We start from the raw sequence: 24,897 nt of genomic DNA, 5'->3' as shown, positions 1-24,897 counted from the left end.
ATACAGGTCGAGATGGGACCAATCCAGCAGAAAGGCATCCACGTGAACTGCTGCTGGGTCTGGAATCGGAGAACAATACAATGGGAGCCTCTTGGTCATCGAGGTAGCGAACAGATCTATGGTTGGCTGACCCCACAGGGCCCAAAGTCTGCTGCAAACATTCTTGTGAAGGGTCCACTCTGTGGGGATGACCTGACCCTTCCGGCTGAGGCGATCTGCCATGACATTCATATCGCCCTGAATGAACCTCGTTACCAGCGTGAGCTTTCGATCTTTTGACCAAATGAGGAGGTCCCTTGCGATCTCGAACAACTTCCTCGAATGAGTCCCCCCCTGCTTGGAGATGTAAGCCAAGGCTGTGGTGTTGTCGGAGTTCACCTCCACCACCTTGTTTAGCTGGAGGGACTTGAAGTTTATCAAGGCCAGATGAACCGCCAACAACTTGCAATTGATGTGAAGTGTCCTTTGCTCCTGATTCCATGTTCCCGAGCATTCCTGTCCGTCCAATGTCGCACCCCAGCCCGAGTCTGATGCGTCCGAGAAGAGACGGTGGTCGGGGGTCTGAACAGCTAAAGATAGACCTTCCTTGAGAAGAATGCTGTTCTTCCACCACGTTAGAGTAGACCTCATCTCTTCGGAAACAGGAACTGAGACCGTCTCTAGCGTCATGTCCTTTATCCAGTGAGCAGCTAGATGATACTGAAGGGGGCGGAGGTGGAGTCTCCCTAACTCGATGAACAGGGCCAGCGATGAAAGTGTCCCTGTTAGACTCATCCACTGCCTGACTGAGCATCGGTTCCTTCTCAGCATGCTCTGGATGCACTCTAGGGCTTGGTTGATCCTTGGGGCCGACGGAAAAGCCCGAAAAGCTCGACTCTGAATCTCCATACCCAGGTAGACAATGGTCTGGGATGGGACGAGCTGGGACTTCTCTAAATTGACCAGGAGGCCCAGTTCCTTGGTCAGATCCATAGTCCATCTGAGATTCTCCAGACAGCGACGACTTGTGGGAGCTCTTAAAAGCCAGTCGTCTAAATAGAGGGAGGCTCTGATGTCTGCCAAGTGAAGGAATTTCGCAATATTCCTCATCAGTCTCGTATACACAAGAGGTGCCGTGCTTAGGCCAAAGCACAGGGCTTGGAACTGGTACACAACCTTTCCAAAGACGAATCTTAGGAAAGGTTGGGAGTCTGGATGGATGGGGACGTGAAAGTATGCGTCTTTCAGGTCTAACGAGACCATCCAGTCCTCCTGCCTGACCGCTGCTAGGACCGACTTCGTCGTCTCCATCGTGAACGTCTGCTTGGTGACATAAGCATTGAGAGCACTGACGTCCAGCACCGGTCTCCAACCTCCTGTCTTCTTGGCTACCAGGAAGAGACGGTTGATGATCCCGGACTATGACCACTGCTTCCTTCTGTAGCAAGAGCGACACCTCTTGTTGCAACGCTAGCCTCTTGTCCTTCTCCTTGTAGTTGGGAGAGAGGTTGATGGGAGATGTAGCTAGAGGGGGATTGAGGCAGAACGGAATTCTGTATCCCTCCCTTAGCCACTTCACAGACTGAGCGTCTGCCCCTCTGCTCTCCCAAGCTTGCCAGAAGGCCTTGAGTCTGGCTCCTACTGCTGTCTGGAGAGAAAGGCAGTCAAAACTTGCCTTTTGCGGACTTGGAACCCTTCTTGGACTTGCCACGGTGACTGTCTGCACGGGTACCTCCTCTGCTGGAGGTTCTGCCACGAAAGGGCAGGATGAACCTAGAAGCAGGTGTATCAACTGCTGTAGGGCGGAAGGGTCTAGGCACGGAAGGTAAGGTTTTAGCCTTACGTGCAGAAGAAGCCATGAGGTCATGAGTATCCTTCTGAATAAGAGAGGCAGCCATCCCCTTAATCAACTCCTCCGGAAACAGACACTTGGAGAGAGGAGCAAACAGCAACTCTGACTTCTGGCAAGGAGTGATACCAGCAGATAAGAAGGAGCACAGATGTTCTCTCTACTTGAGGACTCCTGATACATATGAAGCCGCAAGTTCACCAGACCCATCCCGAATTGCCTTGTCCATGCTAGACATGATCAGCATGGCCGAGTCCTTATCTGAAGGGGAAGTCTTCCTGCTTAAGGCTCCCAAACACCAATCGAGGAAGTTGAATATCTCGAAGGCACGAAAGACTCCCTTCAACATATGATCGAGATCTGAAAAGGACCAGCAGATCTTCGAACGTCTCATAGCCAACCTGCGGGGAGAGTCAACCAGACTTGAGAAATCGGCCTGGGCAGAGGCAGGAACCCCCAAGCCAGGTTCCTCTCCCGTGGCATACCAGACGCTCGACTTAGAAGCCAGCTTGGGAGGAGGAAACACAAAAGAGGTCCTTCCCAGTTGCTTCTTGGAATGCAACCAGTCCCCCATAACCCTCAAAGCTCTCCTAGATGATCTGGCGAGAACAAGCTTGGTGAAGGCAGGCGCAGCAGACTGCATGCCCAGAGCAAACTCGGAGGGAGGAGAACGAGGGTTGCAGACACAAAGTGTTCAGGATACAACTCTCTGAACAAAGCAAGGACTTTGCGAAAGTCTAAGGAGGGTGGCGAAGACTTGTGTCCTTCAACATCAGAGTGAGGATCATCCAGATGAGCAGCTTCATCATCCGATACATCATCATCCGAAAGTTGAGTAGTGAGAGGCAAAGGCAGAGCAGCAAGCTGAACGGCTGAATCCTGCAGAATGGGTGCATGCGTGCCTGCGGATCCATCATCATGCCTCTGCTGGACAGTCTGCGAGCTGGCAACAACAAAAGCAGAGGGCTGGTGTGTGGGAGGGTCTGCGGTGGGCTGAGGAGCATGCGGTATGGTATGCAGAGCAAGCTGTAAGGTATGCGGCTCATGCTGCATGGTATGCGGAGCATGCTGTAAGGTCTGCAGAGCATGCTGCATGGGCTGAGGAGAATGCCGCATAGTGCTGGAACCCGGCAACTCCTGATGCGGCAGCTCACGCATGTTAGCAGATGGTGCAGCAAGAACATGCGTCTGGCAGTGAGGACTGCGCATCGGTGGAGGAGCTCTCACAGGTGGGGTGTGAGAGCAGGCAGCCGCAGTATCTGCTGAGCGCACAACCTCTGCGGGTTGTAGGTTAACAGGAGAGGTGTTAACCTTCTCGGCATGATACTCCTGCATAAATGCCGCAAGCTGAGACTGCATAGTCTGCAGCATGGACCACTTAGGGTCTACTGTGGTTGGAGCAACAACAGACGGAGCAGAGGCCTGTTGAGGGACCACTCTACCTCTCTTGGGAGGTGTGCAGTCATCAGATGACTGCGGCGAGTCCGAACTGACCCAGTGGCTACACCTGGGCCGTTGGACTAGCTCGGAAGGGACCTTACGTTTGAGCGGTCGTGAGACCTTGGTCCACCGTTTCCTCCTGGAAACCTCTTCCACAGACGAGGAATGTAAGGGCTCATTCGTCTGTAAGTGGATGGGACGATCCTTAGCAGATACGTCCGCAACCACTGAGGATACATCCGTGCGCCGATCAAGGCCTGCCGAACCCTTTGGTCCTTCGACATTGCTTCTCCCCTGGGCTTGGGAGCTTGCAAGAGGTCCCGGACTGGGAGGACGACTGGCACGCACAGATGTACCCTCATGCGCAACACTGACACTGACACTATGCACATCACTAGCACTAACACTTCCCACTGCACTCTTCGCTTTCAGCTCTCTGACATCTGCCAAGAGCTGATTGCGGTCACTAACCAACGACTCCACCTTCTCACCGAGAGCCTGAATGGCACGCAACATATCAGCCATTCCAGGCTGAGCACTCGTAGCAGGTTCGGGAGTCACCACCACAGGGGAAGGAAAAGGTTGAGGGGCATGGGGAGAGGAAAAATCCACAGAGCGAGAAGAACTCCTCCTATCTCTCTCCTTCTCTAACCTACGTGCATACCTGAGGAATTCATTAAAATCGAATTCCGAAAGCCCAGCACATTCCCCACATCGATCTTCCAATTGACAGGATTTTCCCCTACAATTGGAACATACGGTGTGAGGATCTATAGAGGCCTTCGGAAGACGCCTAGTACAAGTCCTAACACTACATTGCCTGTATTTAGGAACTTGGGAATGGTCAGACATCTTGAATTTAGAGGTAGTCAAGGGGGAATTCCAAAATTAAGCAAAGATCGTTAACCAATGAATCAAATTAATTCCAAAAGCTTGCTAAGCTAAGGATAAAGCTTCCTGAACAGCGAAGGCTAAACTTCAGAGCAAATACATCACCAAATCGTGAACAAAAGACTCCAAATTCAACAGCGTATCCATGTAGGTCTTGCCGGCGGCACGACAGAGGAAAAAATTGAGGTCTTGTTGACAAGAAGTACTTGAGTACCTGACCACAGATGGCGCTGTTGAGCACACCCCCACCTGGATAGCGATCGCTGGCGTATCCCGACCGTAGATTTCTGTCGGGCAACGGAGTTGACAGCTACATGATCATCGGGTAAGATTAATATTGAAAAATCAAATTTGCAAATGGTAAGCGACTAAAACACTTTCCTCTTACTTATAAAATTTGTGTATTTCAAGTTTTTAAAATTAAGAAAGGTACAGATGCTATGAGAGAGAGAGAGAGAGAGAGAGAGAGAGAGAGAGAGAGAGAGAGAGAGAGAGAGAGAGAGAGAGAGAGAGAGAGAGAGAGAGAGAGAGAAAATTTAAACCCCAAAGGCGACAACTTTCCTATCTTAGTAAAAAAGCAAAGGACAAACCTCTTGTATCCTCTGGTTAAGAATCTTGACTATTTCTGGCTTGGAATAAGGCGGGAAGTGCAACAGCTGCGGCTTGAAGGTCGGTCTCGCCTGGAGTCTGGGCAGCACTCTGTCTGTGAGATCGAGGGCGTTGGCGATGCCGACGAGAACCAGCTTGGAGTCCTTTATGGACGGCCACTCGAATATGGAATACAGGACCTCCTGGCTCTTACTGTCCAGCTGATCGATCTCGTCGAGTATGATCAAGCTGAGGACGAATGTTTGAATTAATGAATGAAAGTTTGAATGAATGATTGTAGTATACCCTCACCTGATAAACATAAAATCTTCAATCCATTTGTACTTTTCTTAACCATACAAACCTGAGAATTTTAAAGGTTTAAAGGCCACTCATGAATGGCAGGGACAAGGGACAGTGACATTGCCCTACCGGGCAGGACAATGCCCTAGAGACTGACCATATGATCAGCGCCCACGCCCCCCCTCCACACAAGCTACGACCAGACAATGGCTCCTCTTGATTCAACAGATAGACCTATCGGCTTCCCCAAACCCCAGATCTTTAGCTCACAAGGATGGTGAGGTTGCAGCGAGCAAAGAAACTTGAAGAGTTTGAGCGGGACTCGAACCCAAGTCTGGCGTTCGCCAGTCAGGGACGTTACCACATCAGCCACCAAAGCCCACAATAGGAGAATAACTTCAGCCATTAAGCTTCGAGCAAGGCAAATGCAGCACCAATAACCCGACACGTAAAGCTATCTTCACTCTGACCTTTGACCCAGGACTTGCAGGTACTGTAATTCAAAGGTTCCCGACTTGCGTAATACATATTTTGCTTGTGGTTTGGGTCAATGAAGGTTTTAGTCCCAAGGTCAGAAAGTATCTCGTGGACGGGAACTGCCTACTTCAAGACTTACTGGTTATTGAAAATGCTCCTTCCCATCCCCTGGCCCCTGAAGATAACCTGATGGAGGAAGTCAAATTCGTCGAGACAAAGTTCCTGACGGCCGAAACCACTCCAATTCTCTAACCAGTGGACCAGGCATAATGTTCCAACAATGTATCGAGGCCACCGAAGGAACAAAGCTTACCCTTCGAGAGTTTTGGGTAGAACATTTCCACATCATTAAGTTTTCTCTAAATGACTGATTAAAGCCTAGGAAAAGGTCACCAATTCTGCATGGAAGAAACTGTGACCAGAATACAGAATGCAATTTTTAGGGGTTCGAACCCAAGCAGGAGGAGTTGGTTCACAACGGCATGTGTCCTTAAGGGTAAGAAGGTCCGGAAACCACTCTGCATGATGCCATAGCGGAGCTATCAGTAACTGATAAGTTCTTGCTTATTCTCACATTGTTGAGGACCTTCCTCATGACACAGAACAGGGGAAATGCGTAAACATAGATGTTAAAATGTACCTTTTCATAAAGCCTAAGGAGCAGTAGAGCGAGAACCTAAATTTCAGGGCTGTCGCAAACAGGTCCACAGTCAGGGAACCCCACAAAATCAGATTGTAGATGGACAGAGAAGACAACAGCGATCCGCCTGAGAAACACGGTGAGCAGATGACGACTGAGGAGCTACTGGAGTTGCCTAAGTAGTAGCAACAGGATATTTCATCTAAGGAGGAGCGACAAACCTTTCAGTTCGAGTGAAATCAGGAAAATGCTATAAATGGGGGAGATCCTAATCACCAAGACAAGGCTTCACCAAGGCGAGCAGTGAATAATGTTGACCTTTCTCTTGATCTTTGACCTAGGACTTTCAAAATTGAATCACTTCCATGTCTCAACAATACAATTAATTCTTGAAAGTTTCACTATTCTATGAGTAAAATTGGGGCCAGGAAGTTGTTAACGAACAAATGGACAAAAACAACCTCCTCCCAACTTTGTTAAGGGCGGTAATTACATCGCAGGACAAACGCCATCTTAAACAACGAACAATACGAATAACAGATAGGCAAGCAAAAGTGCAAAGCAGACTAGCTTAGCTAGTAACAGCAATGAGACTGGAATGTGAAGTGAGATGGCTCATACCAAAGATGAGAAAGGATGAGGAACAACCATGTATGCAGAGAGATGAATCCATAGACGAATGTCAAGGGAATCATGGGAAAATGGATTAAAGAACAGACCTGTCGTGAATCAAAGCAGAAAGATCTAAAAGACATATAGGAGTGGAAAGAACTCATTTCATACCATCATAAAAATGTTCAAAATATATCCAGATAAATCCTCTCAAATCCTGCATTAGAAATTAATGTTAACCCTTTTACCCCTAGGCTCTTTGGAAATTTCCAACCCTTAACCCCCAAGGGGTTATTTTTTTCCCAGCACATTTTGCAGTATATTTTTTTTAAATTGCTCTAACAGCCTTAATTTTTGTCATAGAGAGGTCAGGTTGGTCTCATTTTCTTGGAAAATGCCTGAATTTTCTCAAAATATTATCAAAAATATGAAAACAAAATTTTTTATAGCATTTTTTTGCAAGGACGTACCGGTACGTCCATGGGGGTAAAGGGATGGGTTTTGTGAAACGTACCAGTACGTCCTTTGGGGGTAAAAGGGTTAATTTCCTGCAATTGTAAAAATTCTATAATACTCACACAGGATTTTTTGAAGATACTAGTGTTTTTTCTATAAGCCTTGAATTCTCCTTTTCAGTAGATCGTGGTTGAAGTCCGAGGCCCGAGACGATTTTGCCGTATATGGACGCTGATGTTTTGACCGTCATGCAGTTTAAAAAGATCTGCTTGAAGTTTTTATCCTTGAAAAAAAATTAATTTACTGTACTGTATTACATTAGATTATTATTTTGGATTAATTCATTTGTGTATACGCCACAGCACTGGGGACCATATTCACCAGAATTACTATTCAGATGGATAATTTAAGATATTTGGATCAACAAAAAACTAAACACATGAAGATGAGATAGAAAAGTTTCTCAAATGACAAAGTAAGGATACTTAACCCTTTTACCCCCAAGCTATTTGGAACTTTCCAACCCTTAACCCCCAGGGGTTATTTTTTTCAAGCACATTTTGCAGTATATTTTTTTTCAAATTGCTCTAACAGCCTTAATTTTCATCATAGAGAGGTCAGGTTGGTCTCATTCTCTTGGAAAATGTCTGAAGTTTCTCAAAAAAAATATAAAAAATATGCAAAAAAAAAAAAATAGCAGTTTTTTGCAAGAACGTACCGGTACGTCCATGGGGGTAGAGGGATGAGTTTTGTGAAACGTACCATTATGTCCTTTGGGGGTAAAAGGGTTAAACATCATCATACAGTTAATATTTAAGTCGGTAACTTTGATGCTGAGTACCAAAATCCTTGAAGGCAATAATGCCAAATACAATAATAAAAAATAAAAATCATTCATGTAGTGGTTAGTACCTTCATGTCTGCAACAAGAGAAGTGAGGCAAGCAGTCTTCCCGGTGCCCGGGGCCCCGGAGATATAGAGCGACCCAGCTCTACCCTTTCCGAGATGATTTGACAGGAAGTCTTTCATGGCCTTAATCTGTTCTTCGCGGCAGACCAGCGTCGTGGGCGTTCCCGTGTTCAAGCTCTGTCGTACGGCTCGGTAAGCGGTCACTGTTGGGAGGAGAACGAGATAAGGAATCTTATCAACTCATGCAAATATCGTGGTCAGCTAAGCAAACACAAATATTAATCGTTAGTCACAAAGTACCTTGAAGAACTGAATAATCAGCTAAAAGCCATCTTTTAATCAAATCCAAAATAAGAATTCAAATTACATTAAGACACCACATCTTCTCAAAAACACATACCCAATTTCAAGTCGGCTCTACATAAAAACATGAACAAGGAACTCGCTTTCTAAAATCACAAGGGAAAAACATTCAAGAAAAGATGTCGGGAGGAAAAAAGCATAAAAAAATTCTCAATTAATCATTAATATAAATAAATGAAATTTCTTCATGAAAGCAAATAAATCGCGCTTTTATTATATGGCTAGACATGAAATCTAGTTCTCTTTGGTCCTGTACTGAATACTCTTAAAACATCAGGTCCAAGATACTTTATCTAATCCCCTTTTCAAAGATTTCCCGGGAATCCCAAGTGACTTTTAATATGCTAATTTCATGTATACTGCAATCTACAATTTTTCTAATCAGCTGTTCTTCATGATATTAAAGTCAACATGTTTAGAAGACAGGCGGAGATCATATACGTATATAAACACTATCTATAGCCAGAGAGGGATGGCCAAAATTATTTGAGTTTTTCAATCCCAACCCCTCACCAGAAAGTTTGCCACTTGAGTGCAAGATCCTTTATTGTAGACATTTTACTTAACAGTAACACAAAAACTCACCATCAGGTTTAAACAGACCAACAGACAAGGCTTTCTTGCAACTGGAAGGACTAGACAGCGAGAGACTGGACACCAAAGTCGAGGGGCTGCCGAACTTCACAGGTGACAAAGGCAATTTCCTGGGGGATCTTCTTGGACTACAAGGTTCGAAATTCAATTTTCTAGGGGACCTCCTCGGGCTTCCGATCTCCTCGGCAACAGCCTTCCCCAAATATCTAATAGGGCTGTTCACTCCGACTCTCAAGGGGGACTTGGCGGGGCTGCTCAGATCGAGACGTCGCAACGGGGACTTCGAAGGGCTCGTGAAGGTGAGTCTCTTGATACTATTCGCTGGGCTGCTCACGTCACTCAGGGAAAGTTTCGCTGGAGACTTGAACGGACTTCTGGACCGCGTAACGATTTCGCTGACGTTGTTGCTCGTGAAGGTGAGTCTCTTGATACTTTTCGCTGGGCTGCTCACGTCGCCCAGGGAAAGTTTCGCCGGAGACTTGAATGGACTTCTGGACCGCGTAACGATTTCACTGACATTGGAACTGAAGTCTATAGAGCTGATCTTCAGTGGACTTACGACAACTCTAACAGATTCCAATCTCCTGTCTTGACAGTTTTCAGAAGCCTTTCCCTCAGAATCCTTGTTACTCTTCTGGTTTTCTGTCAGTAACCGAGATGGAGATGTTTTGGGGGGACTGCAGCAGTTTTCTTTGTCGTTTTCTGAAAGAGAACGAAATTTCCAATAACAATTTCACACTCAAGAAGTTTTAACAATTTGACAAAAGTAGCAGAGGGAAAGACAATCTCTATTAATAAAGTTATCGTATGTCTAGAAATTTTATTTATGTATTACTGTATAACCATTTACATAAATTAACTAATACTTCGTGCTGTGCTATTTATAAAACACGCATCTGAAAAATGTAAAATTGCAAAATACTGAAGGTGCATACAGTTAGATCCTATCTTTCGTGGGTTTGTTATTCGTAGACGTAAAAGCCCTGGGCTTCCATAAGCAGCACTGTATTCATGAGTATATATTCACAATTATACGAAACCACATACTGAACAGACCTTAACCCTTTTACCCCCAGGCTATTTGGAAATTTCTAACCCTTAACCCCCAGGGGGTTATTTTTTTCCCAGCACATTTTGCAGTATATTTTTTTAAAATTGCTCTAACAGCTTTAATTTTTGTCATAGGGAGGTCAGGTAGGTCTCATTCTCTTGGAAAATGCCTGAATTTTCTCAAAAAAATTATCAAAAATATGAAAAGGGTTAAGTAACATGAGTTCACTGTACTACATTTGGTCTTTTATAACTCAATGTTTTGTTTTACCAGCAAAAGTGCATTCACACATATAATTATGACTATTATTATTACCTTTTATTATATAGGGGAGAGTAAGTTGAGACTGATACTTTTAAAAAAAATTAATTCTGAATCTATGGGTAATACTGTAACAGTACTTTGTCCTATGTCCCTGTAAATTCCTTTATGTATTTGGTGTTACGTAACTACACAGTACCCTTCTGTATTTTCCTCTAGCAATATCAAGATATACGGGAGTCTAGGAGTGTCATAAAAAGAGCAAAAATTCTCCGTGCTTTCTTCAGCATCCGCAACCCATGCGAATGGTGCGGCCTGGCTGTAATCAATCTAGTTTCTCTATTGGAGCCCCTTGGTCTTATAGCCTCCTGCTTTTCCAAAAAGGGTTGTAGTTTAAAAAGTAATAATAATAATACCTAACAATAGCCAACGTGTTTTGCAATGCCTAGCCTTTCTAACTCGTCACATAAAATATGAACATAAAGAGGATGTCTTCAACTGGAGATCTTCCTTTTAACAGAAGGCACGGATAAAGTTGCCTCTTTAGATGCTATAAGGGAATATATATAATTTGAAGAGCTACTATATTCTATATCAAAAATCTATAATATATTCTAATCAACAAGAAACAGATCCGTATTAGTTACTCGCGAAATTCCTACCATACTTTTTCTATTCACATTACAATGAACCAAGCTGAAACCTTCGTTGCAAACTCGGAATGCTACAAGCCTACAAGTTATATGACCCGCAAATAAAGAAAACATAGCACAGAATCAAAAATGACAAATTCGAAGATAATTTGTATTTTTCCTAACCATACAAACCTTAGCTATTTACACAGGGTTTACCTTTTAGCGCAGCTGAAATGGTGAGCCATTAGAATTTAACGAGGGTGTATTACCCCCGCACTAGTTAGCGGGGGGGGGGGGGGGTAGGGGAGTGGTAGGTAGCTACCCCTCCCCTCCCTCACACACAGATGAATGCTCACTTTCACTTAGAGGTAGGACTTGTCTTGGGGGACAGGGCTGGCGGGCAAATGTGTGTAAATAGCTAAGGTTTGTATGGTTAGGAAAAATACAAATTATCTTCGAATTTGTCATTTGTTCCGTAACCGAAATACAAACCACGCTATTTACACAGGGTGACTTACCCCTTAGGTAGGGTGGAAAGTCCCCAGCCATACTGGCTTTGGCTTTACCCGGGGACTCAGAATCCGAGTGAGTAGCACTCGATAAAAGGAGTCCCTGCACCTCACAAGTTCCTTGCTTCGCAAGGAACCATGTGGCATACGTAAGCTTGTGTGTGAAGGAAGAAGTGTGACCCGTCCTAGGCAGTTGACCTGGAGTTCCAGAAGGAACTCTGGGTTAGGACGTTCCCAATACCACCTCGTCAGGGTATGGGGGACGCGACAGTATTGACTCAATACTCGGAACACAAGGAAGCATGGTTTACCTGCAGAGGTTCGAGGTCAGCTATGCAGAGACCAGGATGCTGCTTCCCCGTAGAGGAGATGATGAAGAAAGAAGTAAGGGCCAGACATACTTCTTTCGTTCATGCAGACTAAAACCTGATAACAATGCCCTCAACCTTCTGCTACCTGTCCAAAAAGGAGCCTGAGGTTAGACCAGCTGTTGTGTAGCCACCACAGAGCGATAGAAAACGTATCAAGACTCCTGTGGGTCACGCCCTGCAGGAAGCGGGCTGCGAAGGTCATTAGACGCTTCCAGACTCCAGCTTGCAGCACCTGCGTCACAGAGTAGTATTACTCGAAGGCGAGGGACGTTGCGATGTATCCAACATCGTGCTGTAGGGCGACGTGACGGGGGAGGGTCTGGAGACTGGTCGAGATGAATGTCCTTGAGTCCGGGCTGAAGAGGTATACTGGTGAATCTCCCCCATGTCCTCCTTGTGCTCCCAAATCGGCTGCAACTGAGGACAAACTGCAGCTGTTCCCAGCGCTAACCTCTCGATTCCTTTACTGGAAAGAAAGAGAAGGTCTTGGGACATCAGATACAGAATGGAGACTCGAAATCTTGAATGAATCGGACCGAAGGGCCGGGACCCCAGATTCTGAGTCTAGCCAACAACTCAGGAGCGAGCCTGAATGTTGCCTTCCCCTCTTCCTTAGAAAGGGGGGAGTCGTAAGAGACCAAGAAGATTGCTTACACACTGGCCGTGGCCAGAGTGAGCAGGAGACCCAAGGCGGAATACAATCCGAGGCCTGTCGTAAAGGGTCTTGAGAAGATCTCTTAAAGGACTAAAAGTCCGAGCCATGCTCCAAGTTGAAGGTCTTCCTCTGACTAGGGCAGGGACGATCGTAGCTTCGCATGAGCGAGGATAGATCCAGCGGTCAGGAAAAAGTTAATTCCTTTAAGCCTGAAGGTCAGGGAAAGGCTGAGCGACAGGCTTCATTGCCGAGAGCGGAAAGGAGTTTCCTCCCGCCGAAAGGCAATAAGACCGTTATTGCTGGAGAAGAGGCCTCAAGGGAAGAGGTATATCTCCCACGGCACCAACCACCTTAGACTCTTCACTTTGCCTGGGAGACCCCTGTGGATGACTATCGCAGATGACGCGACCTCCGTACCGCGACTGTAGCGGGTTGTTTCTTCTTGAGGAGGAGGCGTAGTGTCTCCAGGCATGAAGCCGAAGCGACGCCCCGGTTCGGGAGAGATGTCGCAGTGTGGTTGCTTAAGTAGTCTGCGCCGTGGGAGAAGCTCTCCCGGGAGTTCCGTCAGGGGAAGCAGAGGGTCCAGAAACCGTTCTGCGCATAGTCCCAGTGGAGCTCTCCCATTGAAAGGTTGACAGACAACCTGGTCTTGTTGAGACCCATTGTCCACAGACAAAAAGGAGGGAAGACGCAGGCGTCGAAGTTGTCCCACCATCACCGGAATGCATCTTGCCAGAGTCTCGGGGTCTGAGACTGGGGGGAAGAATAGCGGAAGCTTGAGGTTCCAAGCTGTTGCGATCAGGTCCCCCAGACCAGTACTTGCTAGTTACCCAAGGTCAAAGACCCCCAGGTACACTCTCTCTACGAGGCTCTGCTCGGATAGTCTGAGAGAACATTCCCCTGCCTGGAATGAGAGAGCCGATGGTGGTATTGAGAGAATCTCAATCATCCCGGTATCTCTACTGCAAGATGTGAAGGTGTGAAAATGCGTCCCCTGCTGGTTAGAATACGCCAGAATCATGAAGTCGACGCGCACGGGGCGACTCGGCAGGAGCTGTAGGATCTGTGAAGGGGCCAGACTAAGGCCCCTAAGCCTGCCTGAATGATGGAGAGGTATCCTTCAGGTCTTGACCATAGGCCTGGACCGGAACATGCCCCCCCCCTTTCCTTTGACGAGTCCGAGAACAGCATCAAGAATGTGGGGAAAGGACGAGAATATCCACTACCATCAAGAGGCTCCATAGGTCAACACCCATTGCAGGTCTAATAGTTCCGCTGGTCCCATAGGGGCCAGGAAGTCCGGTTAAACATTGCCTGAAGCCACCGGACCTTGGATCGCCCCACATGGAAATTATGCTGAGGCGACCGTTCGGACTATAGACGGGTCAATGAGGAAAGGAGAACTAGGAAACGTTCCAAGGTAGGGCTGAAAGCTCTGCTTGACTGAGAACAGGTACTGCGACTCTCCTCAGTCTTGCCACAGTCAACCGAAAGGAAGGCTCGGAGGATGTGGTAACAGAATCTGGCGTCCCCAGGTGGTCACCCATCCAAGTACCGACGTTGCTTAACCTCGCTGGACGGACGAGAAGCGGGGTTTCCAACGTGGTAAGGCCGTTGACCCAATATCATGGCCAGATACTCCAGATGTTGAGGCAGAGGAAGAGAAGGCTCCAAGCAAAATACCATGAGCCCACACTCATGGTAAGCATCCGGAAGCTTGTCCCGGCGCTTAAGAAGGTCGAACCCGAGCCTACCGGAGTTGACCAGCCCTCCAAACAGCAGAGGAGGCGGAAGCCTGCACCTGAGCGGCCAAGAGGAAGGCAGGGAGAGTTCTCTGGGGAAACAAACCTGCTATGCCACGGCGGGATAGCCACACTGCATCATAAGCAGAAATACTTGCAGTCTAGACTGAATTCGACGAGCACCCTGGAAGATGGATGGAATGGAAACTGAAAGTACCCGTCCTTCCGATCCAGGGTTTAAGGAGTCCTGTCGCCTCGTTACCAGTCTGGTCGATTCTGCTGGTCTACGCTGGCCGAAGTTTGTTCGACAAACTTGATCAGGGCTGAGAGGTCGACCAAGGACATCCCCTCTCAGATACTTTCTTACAAGAAAGGATCGACTGAGGAGGCCGGGGGTGAAGCCGTCGATGATCCTAAGGAAGACCTTCGCCTAAGGTATCGATCATTCTGCCCAACCGGGCAACTCTGCTGACGCTATGGCATAGAGGTTCAGAGACACTGAATTCGCTGACAGAGACGGCAGGCGCGATATCCTTGGCTGATCACAGAGATTGTGCGGGAATGGGCATCGGGAAGCTGTCATTCGGATGAGTAACCTTAAGCATCCTCCCAGGGAAAAACCTGCAATCCTAGAGTTCGTGAACTCCTTTTAGGACTATGCCCCCCGGGGGAGTCTCCCGTGCCATCTGTTCCTGACAGGAGGAAACTGCAATTGGACACCTTGTCCCAGTTGTCGTAGCCGATAACTTAGGCCGACGTGATTGAAAGAAAAGGGCGCTGGAGCCCTGCAGAGTCTGGAAGAAAGCGCCTTGGAGGAGTGAAAACGGAAGTCGATTTCCTCCGCACAGCCGCTGTCTAAGTCTCTGTCCTTGGGTACAAACAAACTCTTCTCAAGGATGGAAGGGTGTCTGAGGTCGTCGACCTTCACAGATGAGACACCCGAAGGAAGCCCTCAGTCAGCGCGTCCAGATGGTACAACATCGAGCTTGTCCGCAAGTTAGATACTTAACGACGAAAGGCCAAGGTGCCTGAGCTCGAGAGGAGGAAAGTACCCATGGTCTTCCTGTAGCTTCCTTGAACCCAACCTCGGGCCGTAATCGAGGAGGGAAAGAACCTGGTAAGCTCCCAGAGGAAAGGGTAAGCAGTCACCCCTTGTCCGATGGAGAAATCTCGAACGGAAAGCCCCCCCCGCCAAAAATCCTTCCAGGGAATGACGGGGAAGGGCTAACCAGGTTAAGGAAAGAGGAGTATTGCTCAGATCTCCCTTAAGTTTCTCCTATTCTTGCAAGTGCCATGCTCTGTGTTTACGGGGTGAGGCCGTGTTCTGGAAATACGCTCCAGAAGAACTCGCCAGGCTGGCCATGCTGCGAAAACCCCATTGGGAATCGTGGTCGCAATCGCCCTGGAGCTCGCGCAACGGTAATTCAAAGATTTTCGCGTGGGCGAACGTAGAAGCGCCCATGCGCGGTAACGCAAACGAAGGTGAGCGAAGGAGCGCAGAGGGAGGGCGAGCGCTGGTGGTCGGCGAGCGATAACCCATAGACGAGCAATGGATACTGCAAGAAATAAGCCGACGCTTGTGCGAAGAAACACTGAGGTTCGCGCGACGGAACACCATCTGTCCGCGTGATGGAAAACCGTTGGTTCGCGCGTGGGCGAACATTGGAGAGCATGGGCGCGGACGCGCATGAGCGTAGACGTGCAGGCACGTGGGCGTGTGGGCGCGCAGGCGAGCGGGCACACAGGCAAGCGGTCGCGCAGGCGAGCGGTCGTGAGGGTGGGCAGGTGGATGAGCGCGAGTCCGAGGCGGCGAACGCAAGCGTTAGCGCTATGGCGAGGAAATGCGCTGCCGCGTGGCCGAGGAAGACCGCTGGCGATATGGATCAACAAGCGATCGGTGGTGAGCTGGTGAGCGCTAACGCGCTGGTTGGCGATGGCGCGTTGTGTTATGCCGACGCGATGGTCGAGCAGCATGCGCAGGTGAGCGATCGTGCGTTGGCGAGCAATATGCGAAGGTGAGCGATCGCGAGCAGCATGTGCAGGAGGGCGATCGCGCGATGGTGATCAGCATGCGCAGGTGGGCGGTCGCGCGATGGCGAGCAGCCTCTGCAGGTGGGCGATCGCGCGATGGCGAGCAGCCTCTGCAGGTGGGCGATCGCGCGATGGTGATCAGCATCCGCAGGTGTGCGGTCGCGCGATGGCGATCAGCATCCGCAGTTGAGGGTCGGGCGATGGCGATCAGCATCCGCAGTTGCGGGTCGCGCGATGGCGATCAGCATCCGCAGTTGAGGGTCGCGCGATGGCGATCAGCATCCGCAGTTGAGGGTCGCGCGATGCCGATCAGCATACGCAGTTGAGGGTCGCGCGATGCCGATCAGCATCCGCAGTTGAGGGTCGCGCGATGGCGATCAGCATGCGCAGGGGAGCTAGTAGCTGGCGAACCATGTTCCTTCAGAAGAGTTGGAGAACGTTGGCGTGCCGGCTGTAACACACGCGGGCGATCCGGAGATCGCCGAGAGACAGGTGATCGCTGGCGAGCTGATGATCGCTGACGAGCAGAAGGCTAAGCGTGGAAGCCTGCGTATAGAGGAAGAGTCCTTGACCCCGACCTGAACCGAAGTTCTAGATCGCGAGGGCAAACGTGGGCGCACAGGGCGCGTAACAGGAACCAACAGGAACAGCAGGAATGATCATCATGAAAGCGCTGACGAACAGGAGAGCGCTGATGAGCAGAAGAGCGCCTGTGCGTTAACACTGAGCAGGAGCAGGAGAGAACACAGCAGAAGGGCGCGCAGGGAAACCCTGACACGCAAGGGAAGAACCCCCGTGAGAGGCAACCCTTTGCCCCGAAGGGATCGTTGTCCGCCGGGAGACTGATGTCCGTCGGAAGACCGCTGTCCGTCGGGAAGACCGTTGTCCGTCGGGAAGACCGTTGCCCGTCGGAAGACGAGATCAGACTGCTGTCCATTTGCACCAAGGCGGAAGATCGAGAAAAAGGAGTTATAGGCTGCAAACGGAGATTCAAAAAGGCGCCTCAAGCACCCTTATAGGGAGATGAGAGGCCCTTACGACGAGGCGGACGGTGGGCCTTACGGCGAGGGAGGCCAACAGCAACAGCAACAGAAGAAACCTCCGAAGAGGAGTCTCTATGAGTGTACTCTCTCGCGAACGAAAGAGAAACACTTCGTAGTAGAGACTGGTCAGCAGTGACCTAAAAGGAGCAATCCTCCGAAGAGGAGCTCCTGCAGTTGCCCAGCCCCTTGAGCGAAACTGCCGGTGTGACCGCTCAGCACCAAGAGCATAGTCGCACGAAAAAAAGGCAAGAGGAGAACCCTCCATAAGGGGAAAAACTCAAGCCTGGACAGGAAAAACTTCCCTCGGAAGGAAAGTTACCTGCCCAAGGAGGCAAGCCTCCTGAGAGTACTAAAATGAACTGGAGAGCTGTCCGTCGTCACGGAAGTACTTCCAGTAGAAGGAGACACGCCCCTGACGAAAACACAAGGGGGGAGGCAGCAACAGCCGAATCCCCAGGACTCAACAAGACAGCTCACACCGTTGCCATATTACAGAAACGAACTAGATTGGTAACTGTAAAAAAATAAAACAAAAAAACATTAGTACACATTCATTCCCCCGGGAAGGCTCCGAAGAGGAATCCCAAGGGAAAGGAAACAAGAATTACACAACAGGCACGTGCCCTCACAACCACTTACACTCACGGAAGGAGAGCTGTAACCAAAACAGAATTATAACAATTATTAATTATGTAACTATGTAATTATGTAATTTAAAAATGAATGAACACTAAAGAAAGAACGAAAACCCCGAAAGGAATCGTTCTACAAAGCTGAAAAATCAACAAATACAATTAGATTTATAAACTAATTGAGACAAAACGTACGGCGTAGCAACCCCCCCCCCCACACGGAAAGGAAGCTACAAGGGCATAGTAACACGTAGTAAAAGGGTGAACGACCTCAAGAGAGAGAGAGAGAGAGAAAGACATGTCAAACTCGATCGCCACCCATAACGCCGAGGCGGCCAATTGCCGAGGACACCACGTAGATAAGTACACTACACACACAAATCTGAAAAGGAAACTTACTGATTTCTATACTCAAATATGTATACAACATGAAAACATGTTTACATATATATTGAGTAAATGAAAAGTAAGCGATTAAGTAAAGACAAAACAAACAATGGCTGCCAAGAGAGGACCAAGACAGAGACGTCTGTCACAGTCCGAGCCAAAAGTGAAAGTGAGCATTCATCTGTGTGTGAGGGAGGGGAGGGGTAGCTAGCTACCACTCCCCTACCCCCCCGCTAACTAGCGCGGGGGTAATACACCCTCGTTAAATTCTAATGGCTCGCCATTTCAGCTGCGCTAAAAGGTAAACCCTGTGTAAATAGCGTGGTTTGTATTTCGGTTACGGAACAAATAAAGAATAAAGAATCCCCTATAACAGGTATGGCAAAATGAAACAAAATCAAGGGATAATGAAATAAAATATGACAAATAACAGATAAACTAAAAAGTAAAATAGGTCTTAAGTTATGCCTGGCCTGAAACATTTAAAGTCAAGAAAAAATAAGAATAATTTCCCCAGGACAGAAATCAACTTACCTCTGTCAATTTTTCTTTTCGTTGGAGTGCGATCTAATTGACTGTTTCTAGCATCCTGGGATGTGTCGTCCTCGGCCGAGCCGTCCGTTCTACTTTTAGCTTCTAGTTTGGGAGTCACACACGTAACTTCAAGGTCCCCCTTGACTTTCCTTGGCCGGCCTTTCCGTCTGGCAACTGGACTCGGGACATTTTCGTCTTCGTGTTCTTCGTCGTACCTTTGAATTACCTTCTTGGCCCGGTTCGATTTCCGGATGGGAAAGTCTAGCGTGCTCTGAGTTCTCGTCTTATGCATCTGGGGAAATATAAAGTGAGAAAGAAATTAGAACAGAATTTTCAAGATGCAATTATTATTAGAACTATCAAGTCAAGTAGCTCATGTCACTCAAATCTAATGGCCGCCCATACTCTGATTACTTATAACAGTTTCAGAGGAACTTCATAGCAGCCATTAGACTCGGACACTACTATTGGCTTCTTGTATTATCCTTCAACCTCTTTTCACTTGGTAGTGCCACTGGGGTGAATGTAGTTTATCGGGACAGGGTGATATCTTAATACTATCCCAATCTTTTTTCCTTATGGGGAAGATGTGCTTTACTATGATCCGATATACAATACCATAATATGAAGTTATTTTAAATTTTATGAGTTCATCCCAAGAATGGGGTCCGGGGGCTTGCCCCCGGCTGGTGGTTATGACCTGGGAACTACTAGGTTCGGTTAGATTGGGTTTGTGGGGTTTGTATGATAGTGACAGTGGTTGAGGGATGCCCCCGTTAGGTCATTAGGAAGGTAAGGACACAGCTTGCAGGTCAGGTTAGGGGGGGAAGTTTGGGTTAGTTGTCAATTTTTTCTCGGCGTGTCTCCATGAACTACAAAGGCTCCGTGCCACTTCCTTACGAGACATAGAAGAGCCCGAGAACGACCATTTTTTAAAATATTCTACCTAAACCTGACTGAACATAGTTTGTTGTGACAATCGTAAACTAATAACTTGCCAAATCCATTTCTTTATAGGTAGTAGGTTGGCCTGGGCACCTACCGCCCGTTGAGATACTACCGCTCAAGAGTTATGGGGTCCTTTGACTGGCCAGACAGTACTACATAGGACCCTTCTCTCTGGTTACGGTTCTTTCCCTTTGCCTACACAAACACAGAATAGTCTGGCCTATTCTTTACAGATTCTCCTCTGTCCTCATACACCTGACAACACTGAGATTGCCAAACAACTCTACTTCACCCAAGGGGTTAACTACTGCACTGTAATTGTTCAGTGGCTACTTTCCTCTTGGTAAGGGTAGAGACTCTATGGTAAGCAGCTCTTCTAGGAGAAGGACACTCCAAAATCAAACCATTGTTATCTAGTCTTGGGTAGTGCCATAACCTCTCTACCATGGTCTTCCACTGTCTTGGGTTAGAGTTCTCTTGCACACTTCTATCTAGTTTCTCTTCCTCTTGTTTTGATAGTTTTTATAGTTTTTATAGGAAATATTTATTTTAATGTTATACTCTACTATAAATGTTTTGTTTTTCTTTATTTCCTTTCCTCACTGGGCTATTTTCCCTGTTGGGGCCCCTGGGCTTATAGCATCCTGCTTTTCCAACTAGGGTTTTAGCTTAGCATTTAATAATACTAATAATAATAATAATGAAAGTCGTTTACCTTGGTCTGAAATATATGAAGATAGTTTTACGATTTACAAAATATTACGATTTAGTGTTACACTACCAATATTTTCCAAGTTCAACCCAGTCCAAAGAATGTGCCTAAAACAAGTTCAACCCAGTTAAGATAATGCACCTACAACATTCAAATTGTGCATCTATTCAGCCTGTTATGCCTACAACACAGTCAAATTTCCTACTGATTTTTTCTTTGGTTACCATAATGATAGTTGATTAAAGATAATATACTACCAAGAGAACAACAGTTTTTGAGCTTTAGGTCTATCTGGCAACTAACACGGTTAAGAGCATCACTAATTCCAATGTCGAATGAATGATCACCATTAAAATCCATATCAAAGCTCAACCAGTTAATATTTTGTTGGTTAGGATTGGTAGGGTAGTGTTAGTAAGGACAATAAGGTAGGTAGGGCAGAGGAAGGTAGGGTAAAGAACGTTGGGTAGGTAGGGTGAGATAAGGTAAGGTAAGGTAAGGAAGGTAGGGTGAGGTATGGTATGGTAGGGTATTGTAGGGTAAATAAGGTGAGATAGAGTAAAGTAAAGTAAGGAACAAAGGTAGGATAAGGTAGAGTAAGGTAGGGTAAGGAAAGAAGTTAGGGTAGGGTAGAGTAATGCTAGGTAAAGTAGGGTAAGGTAGGGTAGAGTAGGATAAGGTAAGGTAGGGAAGGATAAGGTAAGGTAGCGCAGACTAAGGAATGGAAGGGTAAGTTATGTCGAGGTTAAAGTATGGCCAGAACATTAATTAATTTCTAACTATGACCCAACCTCCTACTAATTTCCCATTACGAGCGCTCTTCGTCTTTCGACGTTATCAATCCCACCATAACGCAGGATCGACGGCTCGAATCAACTCTCTTCATTTCTATTCCTTGTTTAATTTCTACGAATGCAGGGAGGAACTGGCCCCTGATATACAAAGGCTCCCTTACCTTATATATTACATATATTACATTATATTTATAACTAACACTGGTATAAAGCAATACTTTACCATAAATTACTTCTATACAACTGTAGAACTCAGTCATAACTTATGTGGGGGAAAATTACCTAACCTAAAGCAAGAAATGGGGTACCAAAGGCAAACCTATTTATGGGGTATAAAATAATCCATACGAAAGCCAAATCTTTTATTAAATAGCTTAGAAGCATTTAGTATTCATAAAATATCACAATACCGTAATTAAACGTAGCTATTAATTTAAATTAATTACAGCCATGGGGGGCAACTTCCTGGTAGCGAATCCAAGCCAAGGGAGGTAACAACCAGCCTTGTATAAATCAAGATATTACCAATATATAAACATTATTTAAAATAAAAAGTATATTATAAGTAGAGTAAATACCCACACGCATACTTTACCTTACTTTATTTATCGTAGAAATAAATATATCCTTTAAAAATACACAAAAAATATTAGACACTTCTTCCCGGGATTCACTCGGTTTGTTTACAAATTTCCAACTAGCGGCCAGTGGCGGGAAATACCCTATGAGGTATGTATACTGCGTTCTGATTGGTGGATATATCTTCGTATTTGAAAGCTGCGTTCTGATTGGTTGAAATGTTTTTCCTGTCCCATCCTGGAGAACCAAGAGCCCGCCAGACATTTAAAAATGGTTAGAAAAAAAGGTTTTATGGTCAGGGCATTTAAAAATGACCTTTAAATGCAAGACTTGGTCAATTTAATTATATTTTCCATCATTGATATCACGAATAGCACTTTTAATATAGTTTTAATAATATGATTATGTGAGTGACCCAGTTGCGTAAAATATTTAGTTTTTATATTAACTATAAGATTTGGCGCCATTGTGGCATTTCGACTTGTTCTAATCGCTATATATCTAATACAATTTTCAAGTTAAATTATTGTGACACAAGGAAATTCTTAATAATCAAAATTTAACGTAAAATTACTTTATTTCCTCCATATGTATCTTATTTTAAGTAAACTGGTCAGTTACATAATTACATTATCGAAATCCTCAGAGAACAACTAAGTCTTCAGTTTCTTCATGAACAATATATATTTCTCATTTATTAATTCAAGAATTTGAATTGCTTTAGGCTATAACAGATTGAATATTTACGTTGGCGATATTTATGACACTATTCTGTCTAATTTATCTTCCTCTTGTTTTGTTAAAAGTATTTATAGTTTATATAGGAAATATTTATTTTAGTATTGTTACTGTCCTTTATATATTTGATTTTTCCTTCTTTCCTTTCCTCGCTGGGCTATTTTCCCTGTTGGGCCCCTGGGCTTATAGCATCTTGCTTTTAGGGTTGTAGCTTAATAATAATAATAATAATAATAATAATAATAATAATAATAATAATAATAATAATAATAATAATAATAATAATAATAATCTTTTCAATTCCAAATCATAAGCTTTGCATTGTCTTGAATTAATTATATGATCATCTGGTTAGTTCAACTTATAAGGTAGTTTATACCTTTTATCTGTTCACGTGGGTTAAATTCCTCAAGCTGGAATTACACTAGGCTTTTTTTTCGCCAGCAGCTGCCCAAAATGGAAAGCAAGAGATGTTTTTGCTCGAGGTATTGGCAGCAGCGAGCACAAACCGCGAGTATGACGTCATATGTAAACACACAAGATGGCGACTGCAAATAGAACGTGCTCTAGCATGGAAATTTTGGTCCAACAAGCCTCAAAAATAATAATAATAAAAAAATCTGCTTTATTCATCCTGTGGCAGATGTAGAGCTCTAAAATTCACGTAATATACTGATAATAAATTTCACTGCAACAGGTTAAATTTCTTGGCGTCATGATGATATCAGCAAATAGATTTCGTTTCACTTCTTCCAATTCTTTCCTCGAACTGCGATATCAAAGTGTGAGTAGATTTGCTGAACATTTCCCACAGTCTTGAACTCCCAATCATTTTTTTTCAAAATGTCCATACCTCTAACGGTGGAAACAGGTGATTATGTAGTAGGCCTATGTATCACGTATAAGTAGGCCTACACCATCGCAACATAACTTTATAACCTGTATCACCATTTGCCTTTCGAACTTCATTATCATATTATGTCAAGTAGTGGGTAGTACCACCTGCAGCATTTTTCGTTCATACCAGAATTATCTTCTCTTCTATGTTTTGGATATTTATCTATTTCCTTATTTCCTCTCCTCACTGGGCTATTTTTCTCTATTGGAGCCCTTTGGCTTACAGCATCTTGCTTTTCCAACAAGAGTTGTAGCTTGGCTAGTAATAATAATAATAATAATATGGTCCAGACACCGATTTCTTTGAATAAAAGCGTTTATTATTTCCTCTTCATCATTGTATACATTATATATCATTATTTTTAGTTTTAATCTTCAACTTTTCTTAGTCTCTATGTCGACAATCATAGAATCTTAATTACACTTCCATTTAATGTTAAATTTGAATTAAGAATTGTTATAGGCCTATATCCTTAAGTACAACCTCAAGCTCATTTTTTTCCTATCAGTGATTTTTTTCTAATATTATATTCAACGATTTTAATACATATAGAGCATTGAGAGACAAGTTACAGTCAACAGATGTATTTAGTTAATATGAGTGAAATTGTGTAAAAGAGTGTAAACCAAAATTCAAAAGAGTGTAAATTTAAAGGAGAAAGACTAATGAATATTAATAGGGCTAGTACAAATACAGAAATAATTGATTCTGATAAATATATCTTGGAGTAAACATATAAAACGTGAATGCAAAATAGAGGATGCACAAAAGAAATATATTAAACAAATTCTTTAATAAAAGTAAAGTATGCAGTTACTAAAAAGTATTTTGAGGTGAAATGAACAATAAGGGTTAGTCTCCTGAGCTTACAACCTAGAAATGACAGATGGGTGGAAGATAGAATGGCTTGGAGGGAGTTAAAATAGACGTAGGTCTATATTGAAATAGTATGGGTTCGTATAAGTTAAAGTTAAATGGCACAATAAATATTAGTTTCAACGTGCTATTGGTGAGCATAATTTGTAGAAATATGAAGAGACTAACGCTATGTAAATTTCAATACACACACACACATACACACACACACACACACACACACACACACACACATATATATATATATATATATATATATATATATATATATATATATATATATATATATATATATATATATATATATATATATATAAACGATTATACTAAAAAAAATATGAAAACTTCCACGTAGCAGAATACGAAAAAATAGCTTTTATATAACCAGTGGAAAGTCCGG

General features: G+C 45.1%; 1 protein-coding gene across 1 annotated transcript in view; it reads right to left on the bottom strand.

Annotated features, from left to right (window-relative positions):
* Positions 1–22,207, bottom strand: part of Cdc6 (Cell division cycle 6) — a 28,823-nt gene extending 6,616 nt beyond the window's left edge. The window contains exons 1-6 of the mRNA XM_068369776.1: positions 22,007–22,207; positions 18,953–19,244; positions 9,093–9,803; positions 8,148–8,347; positions 7,358–7,518; positions 4,750–4,996 (exon numbers count right to left, since the gene is read on the bottom strand). Coding sequence (XP_068225877.1) covers positions 4,750–4,996; positions 7,358–7,518; positions 8,148–8,347; positions 9,093–9,803; positions 18,953–19,244 — 1,611 coding nt within the window. The 5' untranslated portion in view covers positions 22,007–22,207. The remainder of the gene's footprint in view (positions 1–4,749; positions 4,997–7,357; positions 7,519–8,147; positions 8,348–9,092; positions 9,804–18,952; positions 19,245–22,006) is intronic.
* Between the last annotated feature and the right edge of the window lie 2,690 nt (positions 22,208–24,897).

Source organism: Palaemon carinicauda, unplaced genomic scaffold (assembly GCF_036898095.1).
Source record: "Palaemon carinicauda isolate YSFRI2023 unplaced genomic scaffold, ASM3689809v2 scaffold89, whole genome shotgun sequence".
Lineage (NCBI taxonomy): Eukaryota > Metazoa > Arthropoda > Malacostraca > Decapoda > Palaemonidae > Palaemon > Palaemon carinicauda.
This window is presented reverse-complemented; position numbering and strand designations above follow the sequence as displayed.